At 44.5% G+C, this 27,493-nt stretch overlaps 2 protein-coding genes and 1 long non-coding RNA gene across 5 annotated transcripts in view; 1 reads left to right on the top strand and 2 right to left on the bottom strand.

Annotated features, from left to right (window-relative positions):
• Positions 1-3,019, bottom strand: part of PCSK1 (proprotein convertase subtilisin/kexin type 1) — a 39,151-nt gene extending 36,132 nt beyond the window's left edge. The window contains exon 1 of the mRNA XM_085042121.1: positions 2,888-3,019. The gene's annotated coding sequence lies outside the window, so the exon portion shown is untranslated. The remainder of the gene's footprint in view (positions 1-2,887) is intronic.
• Positions 3,020-3,771: 752 nt separating this feature from the next.
• Positions 3,772-5,536, bottom strand: LOC146424270 (inositol 1,4,5-trisphosphate receptor-interacting protein-like 1). 3 transcript variants are annotated; one of them, XM_085043069.1, is made up of 3 exons: positions 4,945-5,536; positions 4,319-4,728; positions 3,772-4,013 (listed from the first exon to the last, which is right to left on the bottom strand). In XM_085043069.1, exons 1-3 carry the CDS (start codon positions 5,284-5,286, stop codon positions 3,995-3,997), a joined length of 771 nt encoding a protein of 256 aa, XP_084899195.1. In that variant the 5' UTR covers positions 5,287-5,536; the 3' UTR covers positions 3,772-3,994. The 3 variants fall into 3 exon arrangements, with proteins under 3 accessions (XP_084899195.1, XP_084899192.1, XP_084899193.1); XM_085043066.1 differs by having other exon boundaries at positions 3,772-4,728; XM_085043067.1 differs by having other exon boundaries at positions 3,772-4,725; positions 4,945-5,533.
• A 13,072-nt stretch (positions 5,537-18,608) lies between these two features.
• On the top strand, positions 18,609-26,630 carry LOC146424269 (uncharacterized). The gene is made up of 3 exons (XR_014847064.1): positions 18,609-18,720; positions 22,672-22,799; positions 26,374-26,630. It is a non-coding gene; the product is annotated as an uncharacterized LOC146424269 (long non-coding RNA).
• The last annotated feature ends 863 nt before the right edge of the window (positions 26,631-27,493 follow it).

The raw sequence follows: 27,493 nt of genomic DNA, 5'->3' as shown, positions 1-27,493 counted from the left end.
GTGCTGCCACATGAGAGGCTGATTTTCCCCACAAGCAACGCAGAACCAGGAGCTATCCAAGAAGCAGGAGCAGGACTGGTGGGATACAAAAGGAGGTGCTGCATATTTTGAACAGGCAGGAAAACTATCCCTAGGCACATGCATTGGCATCACTGACTTTACTATGTACCCCAACCCAGCTCTTTGGAGTTTTTTTTTTTTTTTGAGTTAAAAATCCATACATGTCTGAAGAACCATTTCCTTTGTCATTTACAAAAGTAGCAGCTTCACATCACAGGATTTTTTATTCTCATTCCATATTTGAGGGAAGCCACAAAAGAAGGAAAAGAGTTAATGTCCTAAAAAGCATTCCCTGAATCACCTTTCTTATTCAAAACAATCACAGACATGTATTCCTCCTCCACAGAAAAGACATGTTAAGTGATTTTCCCAGCTTCTACTGTGGAGTCCAGGGAAGAGCAATCTGCCACCCTTTCCTTTAAAAAAGACAATTCAGACTGAGCACAGAGCCACAGGACTGGGGAGGACCTTGCAGGACAAACAAAGCTGACCATGTAAGCAAAGAAAATTCAGCTCCCAACAAGCTAAAGTTAATTCCAGTGACAGCTGAAAACATTAAGTATCTTCCAAGATGATGGCATCTAGCCACAGGCAAAAATGTCCTTTCTGGGGAATACAGTCACTTGAGTATCATCAGAAAAAAGATGTAAAAGGTTAGTGAAATCAAAGCAAATGCATTTGAAACTTCAGTCATCTCACAAAAATGTTTCAATAGTCCTGCAAAAGCCACCAGATTGGAGTGTAGAACAAAAGGTATCCTACCATAACACTGCTGGGGAGCTGAATGGAACTACATAAATAGAAATACTTGGGGTTTCTTGGAATTTTACATGACGTTTAACAAGCCCTGTTCTCTGAAATAAGCCATTATGGACAGCCTGCTTTTCTAAGCTGTTTTCCATCAACCCATCTCCTTTGTCTTCAGCTGCCTCTGATATGTTTGAACAGACGTCACATAAAGATGTATTTAATCACATTAAAGTCAAAGCCTTTTTTTAGATACAAGCAAGCACTTCCAGTTGGTTCCCCACAGATCAAATACTTCAGGTTTGTATTTTATTGCTCAAATCTTCCAAGGTAAAACAGTTCCATCCAAGATTAATACCTGCAATATTTCTAGAAAAGGTTATCCTGAATCATATTGTTGGGTGTTTTTGTATTTTTATATAACCCACATGAGATCCTGTTGCTAAGCAGAAAGCAAAATCAATACAGAAAGCAAACCATACCAGCTCGTCTTTGAATTGCTGTAGACATTTCACTTTCTTGTAACTGCTTCTCTTTTAATGGCTTTTTCCCATAAAAATCTGACTCCACTTTGTGACTAGTATTTTATATTTCACCATATCACAGAATATATTACATAAGACATTGTGCTATTTGGCTAAAAGGTACTATTTTGATGAAAATGCTATGACAGCCTTCATTATTAAATGACCTTTTCTAACTAATGAGTGAAATGGGATAAATTTCAATTAGAGTTTCCTTCAACTACTCTGCCAATATCTATATGGCTCTTTCTCCTCCAGCCAAATCACAGCACCTTTTGCTGAAATTCTATATTGTAAAAATTCCTTCTTTTCAGTCAGAAGAGCTACTTAAAAGCTTGCTCTCCATTCAAAGTAAAAGAAAATTTATTTAATTTTTTTCATAGCACACAATTGGTGAACAATCAATCTCCTGTGCTGTAGCTGCCAGGAAGGGCCATGCAGGTGAGTGGAGCTCTTCCTCCACACCTCACCCTTTCTCCTTGTGGTTCTGGCAGAAGTGTCCTGTCCAGGGCAGCACATCAGATTGTCATAAATGAGTGGATAGTGAAAGTTGGCTTTTGCATACATGAATTTAGCATTTATAAGTGATAAGGTACTGTGTAAAGTAGCACTTTGATAAAATATAGTTAAGTAGAAACAAAGTTAGAGTGAATTATTAGCTGTGTAATAGTTGTAGTATGCTAGAAATGTGGTAAGAAGTACATGGTAATACATGTTTTTAAACTGATAAGCCACAAAGCAAGAGATCAAGACACCCTGAAGGAAGAAAAAGAAACAGCTCTCATGCATCCGAGGAAATCTGTTATTTACAGTCACACCTCCCTGAGAAGAGTGTCAGCCACAAGTGAATTAGGGCTGTATAAGACTTCAGCTCTCAGCCCTGTGACAAACCAGAAGACCAAGATGTGGCCAGCCTGGCAGACAGGGGCAAAGAGTGAAGAAGGAGGGATGATTGGAATGTAAATAGTTTTTTTGGACTTAATGAATATGTAACAGTTACAGAAAGTACTTAAGCACACATTAAAATGAATAAAGTGAGGGACTGATAATAAGGCAAACCAGCCACTCCCGCCCAGCTGTAAGTCTTTGCTCTCCTAATAAATCTTCAATATTATATTCCTAAAAATGCTTGTGAATTTGTCTATATCAAGATGTCTGTTATAATCCCAGTAATTTTAGCCATGTTTCCGTGAGAATCACAGAATCATCTGGATGGGAAAAGCCCTCTAAGACCATCAAGCAGAACCTCAACCCAGCACTGCCAAGCTCACCACAGAACTATTTCCTAGTCCCACATCCAAATGTCTTTAAACCACCCCAGAACGGAGACCCCACCACTGCCCCGGGAGCCTGTTCCAGCACTTGACAACCCCTTTGGTGAAGAAACTTCTCCCAGTTCCAAATTAAACCCTCCCTGGCACAATCTGAGGCCATTTCCTATTGTCCTATTGCTCCCAGGTGTTTATCCTCCACGAGGTATGGACTAAGACCATTGTTTTGCTGCACTGTGAGGTATTGCCTTATGATACGACAGTGTTGCTGGCTTTGAAACGAACCTGGTCTATGTGTTCAGCACTGCAATGTCTCGGGAACGGCTTTTTATCCCATCCACCTTTGTTTTTTCTCTTTTTGTTTTATCCCTGGGACGCTCGCTGCTCCCCTCAGCCGGCTCCAGATCTCGCGAGAGGTGGGAGGGCGGGAAGCGGAGCTCCGCCCCTCCCGCCACGCGGGGATTTGACGCGTGAGGCAGCAGGGTCTCTCTCTATAGTAGAGATATTGCTACGCGTCGGGTTTGCCTGCTTGTTTCTTTCTCTTTCCGCACTGTGGCTAGGCTTCCTGGCGCGTTTTCTCTGCCTCCCTGCTGTTCAGGGAGCCTAGAGCCTGTGCGCGCCGCGCAGGGATCAGGGACCGGGAGTACCCCGTCCTCTGCCAGGAGCCGGCGCGCCACTGCGCAGCCTGACGCAGGGATCAGCCATCGCAGGTAAGCTAACCGGAGACAGATTCCCCGCTCAACCCCCGCTGTTTCTCTGCTGCTGCTTCTGGTCTTTGCTACACTGTAACGCAACACACCATGAGGGGAGGCGCGGCGGGACTCGAACCACAGCGCCCCCTGCCGCCGTGGGGGAATCATCGCGCCTGCCCGGCCGGGAGCCAACAGCGCCCCTGCCGGCTGTGGCCGGAACTGCACCAGGGGGAGGGCGTGTGACAGCCCAGAGAAGGCTGTGACTGGGTTTCTGGTTGGTTTGTTGTTGCTGCCGTTGTTGTTGTTTGTTTGCCTTGTTAAACATACTAGTAAAGAACTGTTATTCCTTTTGCCATGTCTTTGCCTGAAAGTCTCTTAATTTCAAAGTTAAAATAATTCGGCGGGAAGGGGGGATCATATTCTGCGTTCCAAGGTAGACACCTGTGTTTCAAACTGAGACATGCAGTCACCTTCATACTTTATAAGTCATTTATTGAAAATATTTTCCTACATCTTCATCCTACATTGTCAAAGCCATTGGAAAAACAAAATGAGCCCTCAGACTCTGGAGGCTACTCCTGCCAAGTGTGAGGGAATTGTATCCTGAGCTCTGGTTGTGCTGAGCTCCTCTTGAACAGTGTCATCAGTCTCTAGGAAGTGTGGATTCTCTGTTCCAATGCTCAAAATTGGTCTCCAGAGGTCATTTTCTGTCACTCCACCTGGGTAATAAGTAAGTGGGTCTACAACTCTCATTCAGAAATTGTCCTGCTGGGTGGGCTTCACTGTGAATCTGTGATGCAGCAGCTCCCTGGCCCACGTGGGGCTGCTGGCAGAGCTGGCTGCTGCCTACTCAAGGCTCAGGTAGGCACCTGAGCTGCCTGGCTGCACTGCCAGAGCCATCTCAATGGTGTTCTCCATCCCAGAGGGGCTGCTCAGCTGGAACCTGCAGCACTTCTCCGAGGGCAGCGCTATGAGCTGGCAGTGCAGCGACTGAGGCAAAAGCAGCCAGGCTGACACCACCAACATTTGTACCCAGCAGATGACTTTCTTTGTATCCAAGAAGCAGCCTGTGCAGAGTGTGTCCATCAGGTACCAGTCCTGCTCCATGGGCGACTGGCCGGCAGAGGGATGGAGAAAGCATGTCTTCCCCAGCAGCTGCTCCCCAGGGCACAGGCACTGCAGTGCCACACGGATGCGCCCAGCCTGCCGCTGCTTTGTGGTGTCCAGGATGAAGGCGTGTCCAGGGGGTGGCCGCAGGATGACCAGCAGGCGGTAGGTGCTGCTGTTCTCCTGGGTGCTCCAGTCTTCGGTGGTGGTGTCCGTGCCAGGGGCTGCGTGCAACTCTGGCATGAAGTTTCTCTTAGAGAACACCCGGCAGGCAGCGAGGAGGTCGTCCACCAGCTCTTTCAGCATGTCCGTGCTGGACAGGTCCTGCTGTAGAATGGGAGAATCAGAACAGGGCTTGGGAGTGACCTTTAAAGGCCATCCAGTCTCACCCCCCAGCAATGATCAGGGACATCTCTAACTAGATCAGGTACTGCCAGCCCCGTCCAGCCTTATCCTGGATGTCCCCACTGGTGATGGGCTGGGCAGAGCCAAAGCGCTGACACCACTGTCTGCACCCTGGACCTCCTCCTCCTGCTCACTGACCTTCTCACTGTTGACCTTCTCCGTCCTGCTAGCCTTCTCCTTGCACCTGGCAGAGCCACACTTCCTTCTCCTGATGAGACGGCAGCCCACAGTGAGCAGGAGCAGAAACAGGGCTGCTGCAGTGACCCCAAACAGCCACTGCTCCTGCAGCACACACTGGAACAGGTTTTCTGTAGTGCAGCTGCTGTCCTGAATCTCCTGCAGGAGCCGAGTCATTTCCTTGTGTAGGTACTCTTCGCGCTCCTGCATCTGCTTGACTTCATCCTCATCAAACTGAAGCTTCACCTTCAGCCCAGTGTGGGTGGCTAACAGGGCCAGGATGAGGGCCAGTGTTGGAGACATGGCCTGGTGGGAGAAAGGGGGCTCAGCAGGGCTAGCTGGGAGGGAGCAGAGGGCTGGGGGCACCTGGAATGTGCCCAGAGCCTCTCAGGGCACCTGCCACACTGAGAGCCCCAGCCCCTCTTCCTGCAGACCTGGGGACAGAGCCCTGCCCTGAGGGTCCCTGATCTCACTCTGTGTTAAAAACCCTCTGGGCATCTTTCCCAGTCCTATACAGCCTAACACTCCGAGCCCCTATCCAGCCCAGGTTTCCCAGCCCAGCATTCCCATCCAGCCCAGCATTCCCAGCCCAGCATTCCCATCCAGCCCAGCTTTCCCAGCCCCTGCGTGTGCACTCACTGCTTGCCAGAATCCAACTGACCAGTGATGTCCCTGGACACGGCTTCCAGTGCCACCTGTCCCCTGTGATGTCACAGCCAGCAGAACCATGGCACTCAGCTGCCAAGCTGACATGCCTCTGGTCACAGCTCCCATTGTGACCTATCCTCTGGGATGTCACAGCCCCACAGCCACACCTCCCAGCCCACAAGCCCCAGCCTTTCATAAAATTCAATATGAACCTTCCCAGTACAACTTGAGGCTGTTCCCTCATTAGTGGCAAAGTTGTTTTTCTTACAAATGACTACACCTCAGGAACTGCAGATACACATATATATATATTTATGCACATTTTTTTAAATTGCATTTTTCCTGTCCCCTAAGGCAGAGCAGTCCCTGGGTGAGAGCCCATGTCCCTGGTTCCCACAAAGGGATTGGAGCTACTCTCACATTTATACGTTGTTCAGATGGCACCACTGACTTCCCTCTGACAATTTAGCTGCTGCATGAGCACAGTTCCATGACAGGAATCCAAAGGGCACATTCCCCCAGTGCTCAGAAACCCTGCTGGGAAGGTGTGCACTGACTGCTCACGGCCACAGACCAGAAGATTCTGATGGCACTGTCTGTGCCACATGGACCTGCCTGGCTCATCTCCACCCACGGCTCTCTGCACTGCGCTCTGAGCTGTGGACATGTCTTAAATGACCCGCCAAAATTGACACCAGCACAGCCAACTGCACGGTCCAGCTTGGGTAACAGCATGACCAGAATGGTCAGTGACATCCCAATGCCTGGGCTGGTGCCTGAGTGGCCACAGTGCTCATCCTTAGCCAAACCGAGGTGCAGACTGGACACAGAAACGTTGCTGCCTGTCTGGTGTGTGCATCCAGACTCTGAGCTATGGGGACTCTTGCTGTCACACTATACATGCACTTCAACATGGTGTGAAGCTCTGGACAAACGCTATCAAACAAGCAGCCTCAGTCCACCCTCTCCCTTTGGACAGTAGGATTGACAACCATGCTGCTAAAATCTCTTTTCTGTTGCAAAAATCATCTGCTTTATTTCTTTAAGCTGGAAATTCCTCTTAGCACATGTCAAAAAAAAACCCAACCCAGGAACCAAACCAAAAATATTCTATCCTGAATACCCAGAACAGAAATAAATGTCTCGTGATTGAGCAGATATAGCACAGCTTTTGCTGGATTAAAAGGATGATTAATTCATACACTTTATACTTTACAAGTTATTTTGGAAAGAGCGTGAGCAATATATGCCTGGAAATTCCCAATTAGATTCAAGAGCATGTTGGAGTGAGCAAGCCCACGCCCACAGGAGCAGATGTTTGTTTGCACTATCACAGTGTCATGTATCACCTACCCAACTGATTGCAGAGATAAGAGGGGTGGTTAAATGGCGCTGCGTAATTCAAAGTGACCGTGGCATTCATTTTATCATTGCACTTCTCAGAATAAACAGTTCTTGAAGAAAATACCAGAACAAAATGCCAGTGAGGGAGAGAAGAAAATTCTAACCCTATTTCCTGAGTGAAGGTTTCTGTGCTGGTATTTTTCTTGGAGCTAAAAAACCAGAGCTGGGGGGGGGGAGTGTAGGGGGAAATTAAGAAAAAATCCCTGATGAAGATGGAGTCAGCCATCTGGTAGTTTTCTAATGACTTCTGTGGGATTCTTAGTTCTGCTGCTTTAGCAGGTTGGAGATGGTCTCTGATGGTATTCCCTGGCCTCACTGGCACCCTGGTATCCAGCTCCCCTTCTGGATTTTGGGGCACTTGTTTGTCTGTTCCTCTGTCCGTGCTGCTACTTCTATTGCCTTGCCTTGCCTTGCCTTGCCTTGCCTTGCCTTGCCTTGCCTTGCCTTGCCTTGCCTTGCCTTGCCTTCCCCTCCTTCCCTCCTTCCTTAAACTGATGGAATTTAAGAGGTGTTGGGTCAGAATCTTGGTGTTTTTTCAGGTTGCTTCCTTGAATGAAAAACCATCTGAGTTCCCAGAGCAATGCATGTTCCCAGACAGGCAGCCTGGTATCTCATTTACCTGTGCCATGCTCATCAGGTGCTCGTGTGCCCATACCATGGCACAGAGGTTAGTACCATGCCCAGCTGGTGTCCATCTCTCTGGATGCCTCACTGGCAAAATCTATTCACACATGAGGTTCCACCAGCATTTCTAAGACCACTGTGTGCCAGTTTTCTGTTTGGAAAGAAAGCCAAAAATCATATATCTGTTTCAAATTACTATAAGCAGTGACATCTGTTCTGGTTTTACAAATGCTAAGAATATCATAGGAAGAAATCCCAATGTTTTTTTTAATACGTACTCTGACAGTGTCCCATAATTTCTTTTGGGAGAATGGCAAGTTAAGAGATGAAGCACTAAGACAGCATGATTCATCAATTTATTCTTCACAAGGAACAGAATTGTTAAGTCTCTTTTATGAAGAAGGAAACTGGAGGAAAAGGGAGTTATTGTGACTTTGCAGGGCCCATGCAGCCAAACAGATAAAATCTCAGCATCCCAGGGGACAAGCCAGTGCTTATCCAGACACTGAGTTAACTTTAAAAATCCAGAGTCAGTTTCACTCCTCATGTCCTTTGGAAGCCAGTTTTCAATCACTGAAATAGCTTAGTATGCTCTTAATTTTTCCACTGGAGCAAGTTTGTTTTGCCCCCAAAGGGAGGAGAAGGTGGCTGTTTACTGATAAGGAACAATCACCACTGTTCAGAGCTCTGAAATCCCAGGGCCTACAGTGCACTTTACTGATACCTAGCAAAAGTCAAGAGATGTCTATCAAACAACAGCAGCAATATATTCAACTTTGGGGAAAAAAAACTCAACCAAACAGCAAACATTTGTATCTACTGAAACCTAATTTCTAGGATTTCCTTCAAAATCCTCTTCAAGCTTTATTGAGGATGGAGATAAAATAGTGTAGATTTGTCAAGTCCCATCTCTGATCATGTTGGCATCATTTTGGTTAAAAAGTGGCCCTAGATTTTAATTCCCCCTCCAAAGTCATAAAACCATAGAATCAAAGAAACATTGAAACATTGAGTAATAGAAACATAAAATCATAAAAATATACAATGGTTTAAGTTGAAAGGGACCTTAAGGACCATCCAGTTCCACTCTGCCTGCCACTGGCAGGGATGTCTTCCATTAGACAAGGCTGGTCAAAGCCCTGTTCAACCTGACCTTTGGCATTTCCAGAGATGGGACACCCCCATCTTCCCTGAAAACCTGTGCCAGTGCCTCTCTGCCCTCACAGGGAAGACTTTCTTCAAATGTGTATTTCTCTTAAACCAAGTTTTTATCTAAAACCATTACTGTATGGTTTTACCTTGTGTGGCCCCGTGGGCTGCCCACATGTCTGGGTCAGTGTCCTGAGGAGAGCACAGAAACCCTGGGAATGCAGCAGCAAGGGTTCCACCAAGGTTTCGGGATTGTGTGGCCCCTCACCTGCCAGTGGTAACCCCATGTAGCCCCCAGGTCTGCTGCTGGGTGCAGAAAAGGGCCAGGGCAACACCGTGGCAAAGGTCTCTGCTCAAAGCAGCCAGGTCATTGTGAGCCCATTTTTATCTGCTGCACTCCTGCGACAAACAAGTGCTTGATTCTTGCCCTTTTCCTTTCTTTTTTTTTTTTTTTTTTTTAAGACCCATTGTGCTCTGTCAGGGTAGTGCTGATTCTGCCCTGTTTTCTCTTTCTTTTGATCTGAAATACACGAGAATCAAGTCTGCTTTCTGGCTCCTTGTCTGCTGTGCTAGTAAGGGGGCTGGAGAACAAGGCACAAGTAGGAAGGATGGAAAAAAAATACAAATTGCATGAGAAAAAGCAGAAGCCCTAAAGGCAAGTTTTTCATGTCAAAACACTTGTTGGCTGCTTGTTTTGAGTGCTTCAATTTGAACAATATATGAGAGGCAGTGGCCTGAATCCTCCCAGTTGGAGCCTTGGGGAGGCCAAGGGAAGTGCCACAGCTGCTGCTGCTCTATGCTGCTAAGCAGATTGCAAGATGCTCTTGTTTCAATTTATTTTTAGATATGGAAACCTCTGCTTCTCTCTGGTACTCAGCACTGCTGCACCGAGAAGGCTGTCAGAAGAAATTTAGTTTCTGTTCTCCTTTTTGCTGTGACCTTATCATCTACAGCTCTGAGCTCTGCTCAGCATTTCCAGAAAAACCTTGTTCTCCAGACTGTCTTGATGTTTTTTTTAAGCACTGACGCCACTCGTAAAATTTCAGAAAAATAAGATAATTAGTGCTGCTTGTAAGTAACTTTTAGGGAAAAGTCAGCTGCTCTGCCTTCAGCATATGCTCAAGCAGTGTTCTTCAAATGCTTGAAATTTCATCTCCAGCTTCCTGTGGATGAGCACGTCACATCTAAACTGTGTCATAACTGAAGTGGCACCAGAAAATTATAGCTATCAGAAACCTGCACAGCATTTTAATTATTGAAGACTATAATAACCACTGAAGAAATTAAAGAAGGTGAAGTGAGATTTGTGGTAAGAACTTTGTGGTAGTGGAGGAGATACCTTCTGTCATTGCTTTGGAGAGGTGTGTTTACCAGGAATTCTGGTGCTAGCTCTGATCTCAGTTGTCATCTGTCACTGCTAAACCGTTTGCTGTTGTCCTTCTACCCCAGTTTCTAGGGGTGAATAGCACCTCTGAGCCTTTTTGGTTTCCAGGATGGTTGATGGCTTTTTGAGAGGAAAGGTGTGGGTGAAGGAATCAGCCAGTGGTGGCCTCCATTCACAGGACATGGACTCACTGCTGCTATCTCTACTGCCCTGTGGGGACCACTGGCCTGGGAGGGCAGCTCCTGGCAGACCATTAGCTTCCCCTCCTGGATTCATAAATGTTGTCTCATTCTTCTTAAACATTGTAGTAGCCCTGTGCTCCTCCATGCTTGCTTGAAAATTATAGAAGTAGTTAAAAATAATGTTCTCAACATGAAGGTAAGAGAAAAATAACCAAGCTAAGCAAGCTGTCAGATTAATAATATTAATTTATTTTTAAATGAGCTCTGATTCCTTTGAAATCAGTTGAAAGCTTGAAGGAGGAGATTTCTCTCTGTACACTGAGTTTTCTGCCTAATTGCTCCAGCTAACCCATTTCAGACAGGCTACCTCTCCCCTGCTTGCTCCCCTTGAGAGAAGCAACAGCTTGTTCTTATGAAGAAGCATTTCTCTTGATCTCTGTAGTGCCTCTCATCCTAATTGCAGCTATCTCATTTAAAACGTCTCCTTGTCTTACCAATTAGAAATCAGCCCCAGGGCTTGATTCCTGTCCTCTCAGCTCCCCGGCAGGGAGCTGGAGGCTTGCAATCAAGCTTGAGCCTTGTTCCCTGTCTCCTGAGCTGACAGGCTGGTTCAGAGGGACTGATGAAGGCGGGAGATATTATTTGTGTAAGGTCCCTATCAGCAAACGCAAGACACAACCCGCAGATACCCACCTGCCAGCACTACAGCTGACAGGCTGTGCCATAATAGCTGCTCACTGTTACAGCGCTCTCTAATTAAAAAAAAAAAAAAAAAAAGAAAAAGAAAAAAAAAAGAAAAAGAAGGGAAGCTTTCTGCATACTAAACACCCTCCATTTCTCAGTGCAGAAGCACAGACATGTTTCCAGTTGTTCCCCAGGGACAGGGAGCAGAAGTGTTGCCAGATGTGGGCAAGGGAGCAGAACCTTTCTGGAGTCACAGTGGCTACTGGTGGCTAACAGTATTGGGCATGGGTGATGGAGATTGGGCACTGCTTTCCAGGGGCTGGAAAAAATCTGAATGTCCTGCCTCCAAGGGCTGGGAGGACAGAGCATGCTTCCTTGAGCCTTCTTTGAGAGATTACACATCCATTTCAGCCCAGACCTGCCTTTTTTCTTCTTGCCATATTTCCCCTTGTAGTCTGACTTGACAGGGCAGTTGTCTCACTGCAAGTCTGGCTAATTTCTTTTTCTAAAAAAAAAGAAAAACAACCCAGAGCTATTTATTTGAAACATAAACGCAAGTGCAGGATTTACATATAACCCCCACTGACTGCCAAGAAAGAGAAAAAAGCCCCAACATTTAAAATCAGCCCTTTCCATTGATGGGAGAATGGTGCTTAGTATTCATGACACCACATCTGAATACATTGAGTAAATTATATGTGCCAAACTATTCACGCTTCGCCTGACTACAAGATTTACTCGCACAACCAGCCACTGAAACGACATAATAAGAAACCTTCACCATATTTCCAGAATACAGATATCCTAGCTTTGGAGCCAGCCTGACAAAGATGGTTTGTGCTCCAGGAGAGGAGGGATCCACTACTCATTTAGGGAATCAAAAATCTGGCATCACAGGCAGATCTGGTGTTTCCTGCCCGTATGACCCAGGCAACCCATCTCTCTCTGGATACCAAAATATTACTTTTCCCTTTTTCCCACTTGGGGTTCTTTTCTGCTCAAAAAGGCTTCAGATGATTAAGGTGGATGTGTCAAAAGGTCTGAGAGCATGTACCATTTCCCACGGAGCTGATAGAGGGAAGCTTGGCCAGTTGGATGCATGTACAACCTTCCATGGGGGCACTTCAGGTCCACACTCATGGAAATACAATACACCATGCAGGTGGCCACTAAAGGGAGGTAAGAAAGAACAGTGTTTTCAAGTGGCTTCCACCAGAAAAAAAAAAAAAACAAAAACAAAAACAAAAAAACAGCCAGAAAAACACTATGTGAAGGGTTTGGTTGCATTTCTGATTCTGGCTCAAACTCTGAAGGGTTTTTTCCAGCTCACAGGTGTGTGGGAGTACTGATGGGTTTGCTGTCTCTGGTGTCTGACACAAGTCACCCCAAAGAGAGACTGAGGCTTGCTTTGAAGTGTCAGATTTCTTTAAACTGAAATCAAACTGAATGAGGGACAGGATCTCTCTTCTCTAGCTGTGGGAGGTGATAACCTGAAGCAGTCTCTACACAAGCATTGCCTACCATAGGCATGGATATACAGATTCTGGATATACCAGAAACTCCACAGGGATGGCAGCTCTTTTCATAACCCATGCTGCACGTGCTCTATTATACCACATTTTCCCTTCTGTAGCATTGCCCCCTGTAGTGTAGTTTTGCAGAAGACTGAAAACCTGGATGTGAAGACAAACTGAGCTAGACTGAAGCAGGCTGGCCAGTGAAGTCCCTGCCTATGTCTGCCACTTGAGCTTGTTGCCTCCGGCCACCTATCCAGCATGTTCTCAGTGCTCCAGAGGAGCCCACTGTCAGCAGGCAGCTGGGAAATGGATGCCAGTGAGAACAAAAGACCAAGCAGACAAACTATCCAGTATTTTCTGGTTCAGAGGGAAGGTCCAGAGACAGCTGGTCACAGCAAAGTGTGGGTGAAGCACCCACATCTTGGCTATAAGAAGTGGACAGGACTTGAGGAAAGCATTTGGTGTGCCACCAGTGCCCGTCATCTCACCATATAAAATATGTACAAATTGAGAAAGAGATGGTGAAGACAGCTTGGAAATGGGATAAATAATCCTGGAGATGGGAGAGCAGGGCAGGGTTTGTGTCACAGGGGATGGCAAGTCTGATGATGGCTGACAGAGCTGGAGTTGTTCAGCCTGGAGAAGAGAAAGCTCTGGGGAGATCTTAGAGCACCTTCCAGTGCTTAAAGGTATTCCAAGAGAGCTGGAGAGGGACTTTGGACAAGGGCATGGAGTGAAATGACAAGGAAGAACGGCTTCAAACCAATATACAACAGGGTTAGATTAGATATTGGGAATGAAATCTTGACTGTGAGAGTGGTGAAACACTGAAACAGGTTTCCCAGAGAAGCTGTGGCTGCCCCATCCCTGAAAGTGTCCAAGGCCAGACTGGATGAGGCTTTGACCAACCTGGTCTAGTGGAAGGTGTCCCTTTCCCATGGCAGGTGGTGGGACTGGATGGTCTTTTGAGGTCCCTTCCAACCCAAACCATGCTGTGATTCCATGATTCTATAATCTGCATCTTTGTTTTGCCTCAGGAGAGTGAAGATACAGAGCATTAGCACCAGCCTCAGATGATGGGTGTAAAGAGTAAGAACCTTATTCCTATACGTACACTCTGCATAGGCATCACATTTTTTGTATTCAGTGAGGCATGATTTTCGTCAGATTTGCCACCCTGCAGGGAAGCAAAGACTAAAGCTGAGATCATTAGTCCTTAATACTAAGTAGATGCAGCTTGTTAGTTTGCATTTTACCATGTAATTATCTCTGCCATGAAGCATTCTCAGAAATGCTGGGCTGCTATTCCTCTGCACATCCAACCCGAAAAGACTGCGGAAAAGGGGGCAGAGGCCAATGACATGATGCTGGGAGCATTGCTCACTCATTTGTGGGGCAAAAGCTCAGCCACAGACATTTTATTCAGAAGCCTCTCTCATGTCTGTGTTGGTGAGAACACGCTGACAGCAGCTCTGAAATTAACTGCAGACTGGAGCAATTAATCTGAATTTAAATACAATGTGTTCAAGGATTTCATAAGCAATTAATGATCCTAAATCTAATCTTTCCAAATGAAGTCCCAGCGAATTCCTCTGGGATCCTAAGACATAACCTCCCATTGCTGGGTCCATAGTTGCAGCACCCAGGTTTAACTCTGTTGATCTTCTTGTAAAGACTTATTTGCTCGTGGATCCATCACACCCACCCCAGGAACTCTCCTGAAGCATATGACACCACCATACACAGGGTTACCCTCCCCCCTTTCATCTTCTTAATTGCTCTATTCAAAGCAGTCATTCAGCTCAGAGTTTAAATGCTTTGTGCAGATTTTTTTATTAAAATCTGAGTCTTGAAAGACGGTGACAGTTCCACCCTGGAGGATGGATCCCCCACTGAACAGACACAACGCAGGCAAGTTGCCCTGTCTGCTTGTGGAAGCGTGAAGACAAGTTCACACTTGCTGGGAAGTGACAGTCACTCGACTGGGAGGGTGAACAGACCTTGTGCCATCAACTGGTAACCAACCAAAATTGTCTCCAGCCACAAAGGTTTTGCTGAACCACCACAGGGCTCTGCAGGAGATCAGTGAACATGTTCGGAGAAATAAGTCTCTGCTCATCCCTGGCTTGGAATGATGGAGGGAGCTGTGCTGCTCCACACTGGCAGCCACAGCAGGACTACAGGATCAATGAGGCAGCAGTCACTGGTACAGGGTGGCAAGGTCTCTGGGTGGAGGCAGGGGAAGAGAGAGTACATGACAGGGGTGCTGTTATGGTCCCCTGGAATAATGTTAGGATCCCATTTCTGAAATAATTTTAGGGTCTGATTATTAAAAGATGCCCCTGCCCGAATTAAGGTGCAAATGAGACCATTTGCTGGAGTCCATAGCATGGATTTTATTTAACAGTAAATGTGAGATAGAGAGGGGGAAAGAAACAGGGAGAGAGAGAGAGACAGATTAAGTAGAAAGATAGCACCACATGGGCTCCTGTGGTGTCCTGCTGCCCCCTCTTCCTCTGGTCTGCTTGGTGGTGGGGCTCCCTGAGTGTTCTTCTGGAAGTGCCACTTTTATACATCCAAGTCCAAGGTATCCACGAGGCATACAAGCTGTTCCCACAGCTTTGGATGGAATGTGTGTAAGCAGTTGCTTCCTTTCCCACAGTTTGCCACAGCGGGAATTTTTGTCTGGATAAGGTACCCAGATCTGCCTCACCAGGCCTGGCATCTTCCTCTTGTTTCCTCTGTGTTTTTCCCACAGGCTGCTCAGGGGAATCTTATCTGGTGTGCTAATTCCAAACCTTTCACCTCCATGTAGGCCTGACATTAACGCCTTCCTGCTGCTGTCTGTGCCTCTTGCGATAGCTCATCTTGCAGGAACTTCCTCCTTCAACAGTGCTTTGAGACAAATTGATTACATTCTTTAACTCCTGGCAGGTGCAGACAGGGATCCACAGCCTGGCAGGACCTGTCAGACTGCGGGTGACTGCAGAGCTGCTGGCTTTGCTGCCCAGCTGCTCCTCTCCTCTCCTGCAGAACACAAAGCATCTCCTGATGCAGATATTCTGTGCCTTGCCGTATCCAGACAGTGAGTTATCACAGAAAACACAGGGTCGTTTTCATTTTTCATATCCATTGGAAGCCGGTTTTCAAAATAGCTTAGTTATTTGAAATATCTTACTTAGCATGTTCTTAATTGTTCCTCTGGAGCAAGTTGGTTTGTCCCCTCAAAGGGAGAAGAAGGTGGCTGTTTATTGACAAGCAACCATCACTGCTGTTCAGAGCTCTGAAATCCCAGGCTCTACAGAACACTTCACTGACATCAAACCAAAGTCAAGAGATTTCCACCAAACAGCAGCAGTATATTCAACTTTGGGGAACAAAACAACCCAACAGCAAACATTTGTATCTACTGAAAGTGTTCAGAGGTGATTTAATTTGCAAGAAAGACACACCATTTGTAAGGATATACAGAAAGCCCACATACAACCTGAATGACAGACTACATTTGCACGGGCAAATTTTGTAAGCTCCCCCATGCCATTTATGCAGCCAAAGTGGTGGAAGAGGGGGATGTTACCAGATGAGCTCACAGAGCTCACTGCTGCAGCTCCTTGCCAAGGGACAGAAACTGGGAGGTCCGAATTGGCTCATACCTGAGGGGACCTCGATGGCCCAGGCCACTCACACACCCTGTGCCCTCTGCCACAATGAGCAGATGGACACAGGAACACAGACACAGCCTGGTTGGTGCCATCCCTGGGGTAGGAAATTGGTGTTTTGGGTGCTGAGCATAAATCCAGCTTTTTGTTTAGGGACATTTTCAACCTAATTTTTGGGATTTCCTTCAAAATCCTCTTCAAGCATTACTGAAGGCAGGAGTCAAAACAATGTAGATGTGTCAAGTCCCATCTCTGTCTGTGATCATGCTGGCACTATTTTGGTTAAAAAGTGACCTCAGGTTTGAATTACGCCTCCAAAGTCATAGAATCATAGAATTGAAGAGGCATTGAAACATCAAGTCATAGATCATAGAGTCATAGAAACATCAAATCATAGAATCACAGAACGATTTATGTTGGAAGGGACCTTAAAGACCACCCAGCTCCACTCTGCCTTCCACTGGCAGGGACATCCACTAGACCAGGCTGGTCAAAGCCCTGTTCAACCTGACCTTCAGCATTTCCAGATATGGGGTATCCACAGCTCCTCTGAAAACCTGTGCTAGTGCTCACCACCCTCATTGTAGAAAAATTCTTGCTTTCCTCCATCTGAATCCTCAGGGTTTTTATCCCAAGCTGTGTTAGCAGCGCTCTTGGAGAGCACAGTTTCACTGGTGACACCACTTTGCATCCACCCCTCTCTCTGCACTTTCTGCTCCTAAAGAGGATTCACAGAGCCACCATCACATGATAGGAAACCTCATTTTCTGAGATCCCTCTGCTTGCCCTGCCGAAATGAAAACATCAGGGAAGGAAATCTGGTGCTGCATGACTCAGGGGCTATCTGTCAGGCACGCAGGTCCAGCCCTGCCAGCCGCTCTCACACCAGCCCCTCTCACCGAGGCTGCTTGCTGCAGTCTGCTGCGTGACGTCCCCACGAGCCTGCGTGTCACCATCGTGATATAATCTCCTTCCGCAGAAATTTAATTAGCGCAGTGAAAGAGCTGACCTTTCCCAAGATTTTATTTTTCCCACTAGGCTAAAAATATCCCACTGAATATGTCAATAGTATCCTTCATGTGCAAAGCACTCTGATCGCCTGTTGCAAGGGGAGAAGTGTTTTAAAATGATGGTTTTGTAGAGAATGAGAGAAAGAATCTTTTAAATACCCTTTAAAAAGGGCAGTGTTATTTGGAATCAAAATTACTATGAATTTCATAGGACAAAAAAAAGGACCATAGAAAATAGCACACCATCTTTCTCACGGAGCATTTTACAGCAGGACTAGTAATCAATACTGCAAGGCATTTTACAAAAGAATTTTATTTCTTAATCCATCATTCAAAGATAAAGGGGAGGGGAAAATTAAACTGATTTGCCAAAGCTCATCCCACAGGCTGTTCACCCTGCAAGTTCTGTCCACCAGGACACAAATCTATTTCTTTATCACTTATTAATGTTGCTTTTGCCTCCACTGTAAGAGCACCAGCTGATGCTGTGCAGCATGCTCATTGCCTATATGTACACATATAAAATAAAACTTACATTGTTTTAGAGCATGGGCTACTCACATGCAATTTGCTGGCAATCACACTGCCTCATGGCCAGTGATAATTTTGTGTTGGAAATCTTACTCTTCAAAGCTGTCAAGATAAATGAAATATTCTGTATTCCAGTTTTATTTTATTTATTATATTTATTTATACAATCAAAAACTTCTATCCTCTTCAGTTGTCTCTTTCTACTATTTTCTTGTGAAAGAAAGTACCAGCTGGGTGCTCCAGCTGGGCCAGGACCCTCTTCTGCCCCCACAGCAGGTAGTGGGAAGTTCATTCTGAGCTCACAAAGCTCAAATCTTCATCTCTTTGACACTAAGTAAACACCTCTCCTACAAAGTAAACACATATTTCAAATGGGGAAAAGGCTTTTTCTTATGTATTCATGGAAATATTACTTACATATTAGGCAGTCCTAGCCTTAAGATATAAAATTCTGCCCAGAAAAGTTAGCAAATTTTACAGGTGAAATAAGCCCAGATTTTCTCCTGCAGTTTTTGAGAACTCTTACATATTGTGGGTCTTTCCAAGAAAAGATAGCAAAAGAAAGTGGGTCTACACTTTCAGGATTATGACTTTTGGTAGAGTGGAAAAACAGTGAATGTCAAAAGTCTGTGTCATGGCCATGTAAGTTATAGGAATGATTTAAACCAGCTTCACCTTGGCATCATAAAACTGGCATAGAACACAACAGCCTCCTCATTTGCTGGCAGATATTTATGATGCCTTTTTTAGCTCTTTTGGCATTGCTTGGGGAATAAAACAGCAGTGTCTTGACTTTATATCTTACTTACTTTACTGCTTCCTCTTGCAGCGGTTTGGAAACATGACTGTCTGTGAGATGCAGAAACAGACAGTGCTCTTTTTCCAGGGGCAATAAAGGCAATTTCCATCTCTTGGACAGCAGCAAGGCCAAAGGCAGCGGGTCAGGTAGGGGTATCACCAGGATCCTTTGGGGATGCTTTCCCTCTCCAACCTCAGGATGTGTAGGACCAAAGCCACCACTCAAAACCTGCCTCTTCGAGGTTTGAGCTTTTCTGAGCCAAAGAGGAGTTTTACAAATACACTGCAAAGTGTCTGCCTGCCTGGCCCTGCTGTCAGCACTCATCCATTGTGCTGGCCCAGCCTCTCAAATTTTACTGATCTGCCCTCAAATTTGCCACCCTCTAGGCTGGTAAAACAGCTCAAGCAATTTAGCTTTTGCTGCTGTTGTTGTTGTTGTTGCTGAGGCCCCTCTGCCCCCTGAAGTGTTACAAATATTCAATGCATCCAAAAAAGGAAAACATTCTGATTTTTGTGGCCATTTCAAGGTAACATAGCAGCTCAAAGCAGCAGTGCCCAGTGAATCTTGGTGATAACTGAATCAGGATTTCAGCAGGTATAAAACAAATGAAGGATTGATTTGCACATGATGGATTAATCCCTCCTGAAGGATTTGCACTTCTCTTTATGCAGCACCTGAGATGTTATAGTAGCATGAAGACACACTATTTATATTAATGACAGGGTCATGAAACATGTGCATAAGCTGTAGCACCAAAATTTTTGATCTGTTTTGGAGGGGATAATAGGGAAGAATCTATTTCTGAAGGCACTTACATTTTTCTTGGTTGACTGATAACCTTCTTAGTGGCTCAGTGGGGCTGTAAAAGAAAATAAATGCCTGCTCCTTCCATGTGAAGGCAGGAGCATCCCCACGTTCAACCCTCACCTCACTCTGAGCAGCACTTGGCAGATGCCCAGGAGATGGGTGAAACTCTCCAACACTGACCTCTTGGTGCAGGAAAAATTGTAGCAGGACCAACAGAAACCAGGTACAACAGGGTGTTTTTTGTGAAATTGTGAATGCTCGTTTAGTGTGCAGCTCCACACGATGAAGATACTGTTAATTTAAAATTAAAATGGGAACTGATGTGGAATTTACCCTTCACTGCTTTCCCTGAGGATTGATAGCATACTGCAGGCTTGAAAGTTCTGCAAAAGCAATTCATAACAATATCTGTCACACATCAGACATCACTTTTGGGGTGGTGCTGCAACTCAAAATGTAGCCCAGCCAAAAATAGAAATATATGGCTACTCTAGCAAGGTACACCTGACCATTTATCTCCTGGGCTGTTGCTCAAACTTTTGTTTGAAGGCAGAATTTAATACCAGAGTATGCAAAGTAGAGAAAAACCTTCATGTGCTGAGATAGTAAGTGTCAGGTAATGATGATAAGTCAAGGAGACTGACGCAATGATGATTAGTCATTTCTCAGATATCCTTTGCATAGTCATTTTTCAATAAAATCTTTATTGGGTTATGGAGTGGAAACTTTCATAAACTCTGGGAGAAAAAGATAGCTAAAATAATCTTGAAGTCATCTTCAAGAATTCACAAGAGGCAGCACTGAGGGGGCAGAGCTTGCTGATGTCCTGCAGCAGCCCCTGACCAGATGATATTTGTAGATATGTTTGGTCTTTTTGTTGGTTTGGGTTTTTTTGTTGGTTGGTTTGTTTGTTTGTTTTTTAAAAGGGTTCTTACTGACTGTAAAATGAATAGTAAATAAGTTTCCCAAGCAGTTTCATAGACAGCTCAGCCATCTCTGTGTTGTGGCTCAAGTGGCTGTAACCCAGGGGATGGATGGGGTGGGATGGAAAACTTAATGCAGAGTTCACTTTAGGAAAATGTCTTTTCATCAGTTTTTCCTGCAAGACCTTTGTAGCTATCAGTGCACCCTCTCTCAGTTAACCAGCAAAACTCAAAAGCTGAAGCTAATGCTTGTTATTGTCTCAGAGTCATCCTGATATTAACCAATTACGGTAAATTTTCTGCAGGCCGCCAGATCAGTGAAAACAAATTCCAGAAAAATGTGAGCATAAACAGAAGTCAATTAAATTGTACCCAAAGGGCACAGGAATACCTGTACCTTGCAAAACGTGTTTAATGGCAAATCAGTTATTTTAGTGTGAGAACACCCTTTTTATTTCTCATTGCTGTCCAGTATATCATAGGTAAAGCTCTTGAAAGATGAAATAAATTACTCCGTTTTTACTATTATTTTACTCCTAAAATTATTTTTCTCATTTTAGAGTAGACCAGTTGTGCGTCTTTTCTCACACATACCCTTGTTGATGGTGCAAGAGATCCTTTTTTCATTCCAGAGGATTTTTCTGAATCCTTGGATGATTTTATCAGCACCAAGAACTCTCTCCCACTGTGACGCCAGTGCTCCTTTGTCCCTCATCTCTTATTAAGAAACAATGAGTCACTTTCTGACTCTTCCCCGGCACTTGTGCCTGCAGAATAATATGAATTAAATATTTATGAAGACTTCTGCATAGTCGCAAAGTTACTATGAAGATCAAGCATGTTGGAAAAAGTGTCGTGAGTGCACTCTGATGGCTGTGGTTGTGTAATATCAGGTAGTCCTTTTGAAAAACGGGGTATTCATTATAAAAAAAGTGTTTTAACTCCCCATGTCCATGAAAATGGTCAGTAACTCGTTCAGATTCAGACTTCCCAAAAACTCAAAAATCAAGACTTATGTTCTCTCGCATGATGTGTAAGAAAGAATGGTTTTCCCCTAAGCCATTTATTAATGGTCAATAAGTTAAATATCAGTAATATCATTTTTGATGTGACTTCCCAGAAAAGCTGTCTGTGAATGCTGCTTTTCCAAGAAGGTTGATGATGCTTCCACAAGGATGCTTGCACAACAAACCCCCATGGCCCAGGACTGTACACATTCATGGCAGTGCTGACAAGATGTCAAAAGAAATTACTAACACCTGCTTGCAAACTTCAAAATTCAAAAGGTTTTTAGGTTTTTTTTCCCTTCTCTGTTTTTCATTTTGTTGGGTTTTTGGTTTTGTGGGGTTTTTTGTTGTTGTTGTTGGTTTTGGTTCGTTATTTTGGGGTTTTTTTGGGGGATGTATTTTTTGTTTGGTGGCAGGGGTTTTTTTGTTTTGTTTTGGGGTTTTTTGGTTTTTATTTTGGTAGGTAGGGGTTTCTGCTTTATAGACTTTATTTTCTAAAGAGTACCAAAATTTCTGGACCTGTTGGAGATTATATATTCTTTAGCCATTTAACTTTATTATAATCTGCTCTTGGCTTCCAGAATCTATGAAGAAATGCTTTATCTGTCTGATGTATTACACCAGCTCTCCCTGCCAGTATGGATACTAAATGCACCCTGTACTTCATTGTTAGGATTATGTGTGTGCAATGGCTTTTTCTCTTCCTAATAATACTTTTTGAATTTTAACACAAAAAACTGATAGTTGTACTTTGTATGAGGTGTGAGTCCATCCAAGACCTTTTGAGAGCACAATTAAGAGGTTTTTATCAACTATTTTGAAGCTCTTTCCCTCTCTCCCCACCTCAAAAAAAAAAAAAAGAAAAAGGCCTGAGATCATTCTATTTTTCTATTTCTGTTACTGTGCACTCTGGAGAAAAGTGAAAAAGTGGTGAGTTAGAGTTAAAGGCAAGTTATGCTTGAACAAGAAGCATTTTTGCTATATGCAGACTGTAAGTTAAGAGGTTTTAGAGCAGTTCCCATTTTTCTCTGCAGTTTAATATAACCTTGGTATAAAATTTTATTAGAGTAAATCTGAATATCTTCATTTTGCTGTTGGACACAAATTCAGTTACACTCAACAACCATAGGGTTGATTGATGAGCAGGAAATAAAATGAAAAAATTGTTCTTGTTATCAACACCCAGAAACTGACATAAGATTGACTCTCTTGCCTTAATCACTTTTATCAGTATAATCAAGTGTCTTCTCAAAGCAGAATGCAAGGAGTACAAATTGCACATTAATGTTATTTAGGAGCTGCATATAGAGAATTAAATTTTCTTTAACTGCCCTCACACTATGAATCTTTATCCCCACAGACATACAAATGGAGTCGTGAAAGGTCACCATCAATGCTTTGTTATGATGATTGCTCTTTGGGAGCTTTGGGGGACTATCTAAAAGTCTCTGCTACATAGCCCACCAGGAAGGCTGTCTGCCCTCACTCGTAAGAGAAATGAAAGGTTTGATGCCATCCTGTCCAACGAGCTACCATTTTTATAAGAAATCTATTTTCTTAATTAAAGGCTGTGCTTGCCCTTGGTTTAAAGGGATAGTTTCTCCTTTCCCATGATCTGAGCATAAGGACAATAGAGTTATGGCTGTGGCTGCTCTCTGGATATTTTTGCAGTTGATGTGTCTTAAATCTTGTGCATGTGCAAAGAAGGGCAGCAGGGCTGTAGAAGGGTTTGAAGCACAAATCTGGTGAGGAGTGGCAGAGGGAAATGAGCTTGTTTAGCCTGGAGAAAATGAGGCTCAGTGGAGACATTATCACTCTCTTAAAAAAGATTGTAGCAAGGGGGAAGTTGGCCTCTTGTCACAAGTAGGTGAGCAAAAGGATGAGGAAATGGCCTCAAAGTGTACCAGAGGAGCTTTAGATTGGATACTAGGAAAAATTTCTACACGAGAAGGGTTGTTGGGTGTTGGCACAGGGAAGTGGTGCAGTCATTGGCCCAAGGGAGAATTTAAGAGATGTGTAGATGTGGCCCTTGAGGGCATGGTTTAGTGGTGGGGTTGGCAGTGCTGGGGGACTGGCTGGGCTTGGTGATCTTAAAGCTCTTTTCTAATCTGAATTATTAGAAATCAGCTCCGTGATTTATAACTCACACAAGGGCAAAGGCTGTAGTTCAGTACATGGCCTTCATTAACCAGGTTATTCACGGCTGGTTTGTTTCCTCTACAGGGAAAGAAATTGCTGCTCCTCCAGCATGGGGATCAGGAGAAGAGCCTTGTGTTGTAGCTTGCCTTGTGTGCCTATTCAGGATGTGTGTGGAATGAAGGTAGAGAGAATGGGAAAAGGAAAGTTGGCTGCTAGTCTTAATGGAAAACCTTGGAATCCCTGCACTGACAACTGTGTTCCTTGTCATGGATATTAGTAAGAGGAAAGGAACATACATGGTTACCTTAATTAATATTAATACAGGGCTAGGTGGATAAGCTAGCTTCCATCTAAATATTAAATAGAGCAGGTTTTCTAACTCCAGTGAATATCCCAGGTAAAGTGCAGGCAGGGGAACACCAATACTGCTCTCAAACAAACATCAAGGATAGGAACATTTTAGCTTGCTGAGCATGCCTATTGCTTTCCCAGTATTACATCAATAAAACTCCCATTTGCCTGATGTAGAACATTCATTTCCTCATGGGTTGTTGCCAATTATGGTAAAAAACTGATCAATAAAGTAAAATTATAGGATTCATGAATGTGAAAAAGTCACGCATAATTTACAGGGCCACGCTTAATTCCAGAATGCTGGAAATCAGGCAGATATAAACCAGTCTAATTACTATGCTCTGCAGACCTTGGAAAACCAAGCTGAATTTCTGTGTTTGGTTAAGGTATAGAAAGTATTGTCCCGATATTTTTAAAGTAATCAGGAGATATGGACATGGACAAAGATTTATGACTCTGATTATCTTCTTGCTTGCTGACGTAAATTAGTCTTCTGGGAAATGAAAGTTATTTCTCAACATGCTCTTAATGGTCTGAGTCAGAACTGAGGATGATCTCTCTCCTACAGGGGTTCTATGGTAAAAGCAGAGGTGAGAGCTTCCGTTGCAAAGGACAATAGAAGTGGGAACAGAAATATTTCATGAGCGTGAGCTCATCCCCCAGTGTGTCACAGGCACTACTGCTTAGCAAACAGGGCTCTGGCCATGGAAATAAGGTGTTTACTTTTCCGTTTGGATCAGGTCGATGGATTATTCTAGCCATTGACATTATCTCTGCAAACAAGGAATCATGCCCCAGACTGGCAGTCAGGGCTTTCAAGGTAATGAAAGTTCCTTGTGCCTGAGATCATCCCTGTGTTCCTGACCCTGTGTCAAGGAGATGGAATGACTGATGCACTCCCACATCCCTTGATCTGATGAATGGAGGGATCCTCCCAACTCTGCAGTTGGCACCAGCCCAGGGTCTCACCTCACACAGATGCTTAGTGCAGGGTACCAATTTTGGCAGCCACACAAAGCTAGAAAGAAGGGAGCTGTAGAGCAGGGACATTCCCTTGCTCTGGACAACACCAAGATATTTCCCTGTTGTTTCTGTTTCTTCATGCTGTAACTAGTCCATGTATAACTATGGTAAGCAGAGCTGCAGTTGTAACCACACAAACAGGTTTGCATGGCCACCTGTAAATGAGCCCCTTTTCCTATGAGGAAAGCTCCTAAATGCATTCAGATATGCTTATCTTTTTGCCAGTACTATCTGTACTATCTACTATCTGTAGTCATGACAAATAGATATAACACTATGCAGCCTTGGCCTAAGAAGGTGTAGCAAAGGTGGTGATCAGATGCTGAAGCAGGATGATACCTGGGAACACAGGTAATTGCCAGCTGACCCCAGATGATTCTGTTACTTTGCTGCTCAAGAACAATTTTTAAAACAAGAATTGATGTTGGGGTACTTCTACAGACTTCTATTCTGTTGAAATGCTATTGATGGGTGAGATGAGACAAATTAGCATCAGATTTTATTGTTTTGGGTTAAAACCAGACAACCTGACAGTCCATGCTCCTACTCATTGGTGCAAAGAGGTGACTTGGACTTTGGTTCAAGAGATCCCCAAAGGTAAATCACCATCCAGCATCTTCTCTTGTCTTCATGAGTGGCTCCCACAAGTCCTGGTGAAGCTGTGATACCCCCACACCAAGAGTTTGCCATAGGCATCACTTTTACAGAGAAGGGGCAATATGCATGTCATGAATGCTCACATTAATGGAAATTCTCCTGATATTGGTGGCTAGACTTTAACAAACAATGATCTGTGCTTATCAATACTGGGTTCTCAGTGCCTTCAGATGAGCCCTTTGCTATTCAGATCTTTCCCCTGCACTGCCTCTTCCCAGGAGTAACAAGGACAAGAGAGAAAAGAACTTAAAGTTGCACCAGGGGAGGTTTAGTTTGGATATTAAGAAAAATTTCTTCACTTATTAGGGTTGTCACGTGGAGGAACAGGCTTCCCAGGGTGGAGTTCCCATCCCTGGAGGAATTTAAAAGACATGTAGATGTGGCACTTGGGGATATGGGTTAGTGGTGGACTTAGCAGTGCGGGGTTAGCTGTTGGACTCAATGATTTTGGAGGACTTTTCCAAACTAATCTTAGAGGACTTTTCCAAACTAAAGGATTCCATGATTCTATGATTTTCCTGTTTGTTCCTAGTGGAGGCAGTGAGGCTCCCGGTTTGCTCACAGACTCTGCACTTGCAGCAATGATCGGGGGGAATGCTCAAGCTCAGCACATGCTCAGACTGAACCAACCAATTCTCATCTACGCAATGACTTCATGAGTTTCTTTCTATAGCAAAACATTTTATTGACTTCACCTGCAGTTATTTTCATGCAATGAAACCCTGCTTGGACTCTTAATATGTTTTCGTGCATTTAGACAATAAGTGTTCATCTGATCCTGGCAGAAAGTGCTATGTGTTTTAACAGCCTTCCCTGTGAGGAATGGCAACAAATTCAACTCTCTGTGCTGTTTCTCCTGATGAATTATTTATCTCCACTTATTTCCCAGGAAAAAAAGGAAGATGTAGATGTGCTCTCCGCACCACCTACAGAGTCCCTTCAAACAAAGCTCCTCCTCCTCTCTTCTGCTGAAGCTGCTGCAGAACAAACTCACAGAGCTGACCACCCCCACCACCAGATGTTCCTGACAGCACTCACCTGCCCTGCAAGATGGAAATGCTTCCAGGTCACCCAAGGTTTTGTACAACAAGCCCAGTGCAGCCTGTAATGGAGCTGGCCTCTGCCATGGCACTGCATGGTGTTAGGAGAGAGAGCAAGGCCCAAAAATACATATATAAATTCTCAAAATAGAAATTAAAAAAAAAAAAAAGTAATTTTTACTGTTTGTGCTAATGGCTTCTATTCTGGAATAATTTCTTCCTTTTCCTGTATATTTTTTTCCTTATCTTATATAAATTATGCCGCCTCCTAATCCCCATAAAACACGTGACAAAGCTTTCACAGACTTTGATGGACTTGGAAATGGAGCAATTTTAAACAGAGGAGCACTAATTAACCCATTATTCAAATGAGGCAGAAATCCTTCCACTGCTCTTGGAAGCACAGTGATGCTCCTGGGGGAGCACTGGGGGCTGGATGTGCAGCCCTTTCCATGGGCTGGGGACAAAGGGTTTGGGCTGTGGCAAAAGTGCTGGCATTCAACCCCTTGGCCACTGCTCTTCCCACTCCTGGGAGAGCCTGGGAACGAGTGACAGCTCCAACGGCTTGTCCGTGCTGCTGAGGCACAAATCAGTAAATTGTAAAGTAAATTGTAAAACAATTCAGTCTCTTCTGATCAGGGTCTGAGAAATGCTGCAGCCCTATTTTCAGCAACAGATAGTACAGAGAGTACATCATCTCATGTGGAAGAGGGACTTCCCTAACCTAATTTATATAGACTTGTCTATAAAACACTAAGAACCGTCTTTCACTACCATGCCTCAGAGGCAACACAGAGAAAACATCAGCAGAAATGCAGCAGGAATTCCTGTCAGGTCCTCCTGATCTTACCAGAGGCAATGGGGTGTGAGTTACAGGTTTCACAGAGGCAGTTTTTCTCAAGGTTTACAATGCAGCAATGAGCACTGGGCATCCTTTCCATGGCAGCAGTGCAATTTGGCTGTCCTCCG

This window comes from Lichenostomus cassidix, chromosome Z (genome assembly GCF_008360975.1).
Source record: "Lichenostomus cassidix isolate B80296 chromosome Z, HeHo_3.0, whole genome shotgun sequence".
Lineage (NCBI taxonomy): Eukaryota > Metazoa > Chordata > Aves > Passeriformes > Meliphagidae > Lichenostomus > Lichenostomus cassidix.
This window is presented reverse-complemented; position numbering and strand designations above follow the sequence as displayed.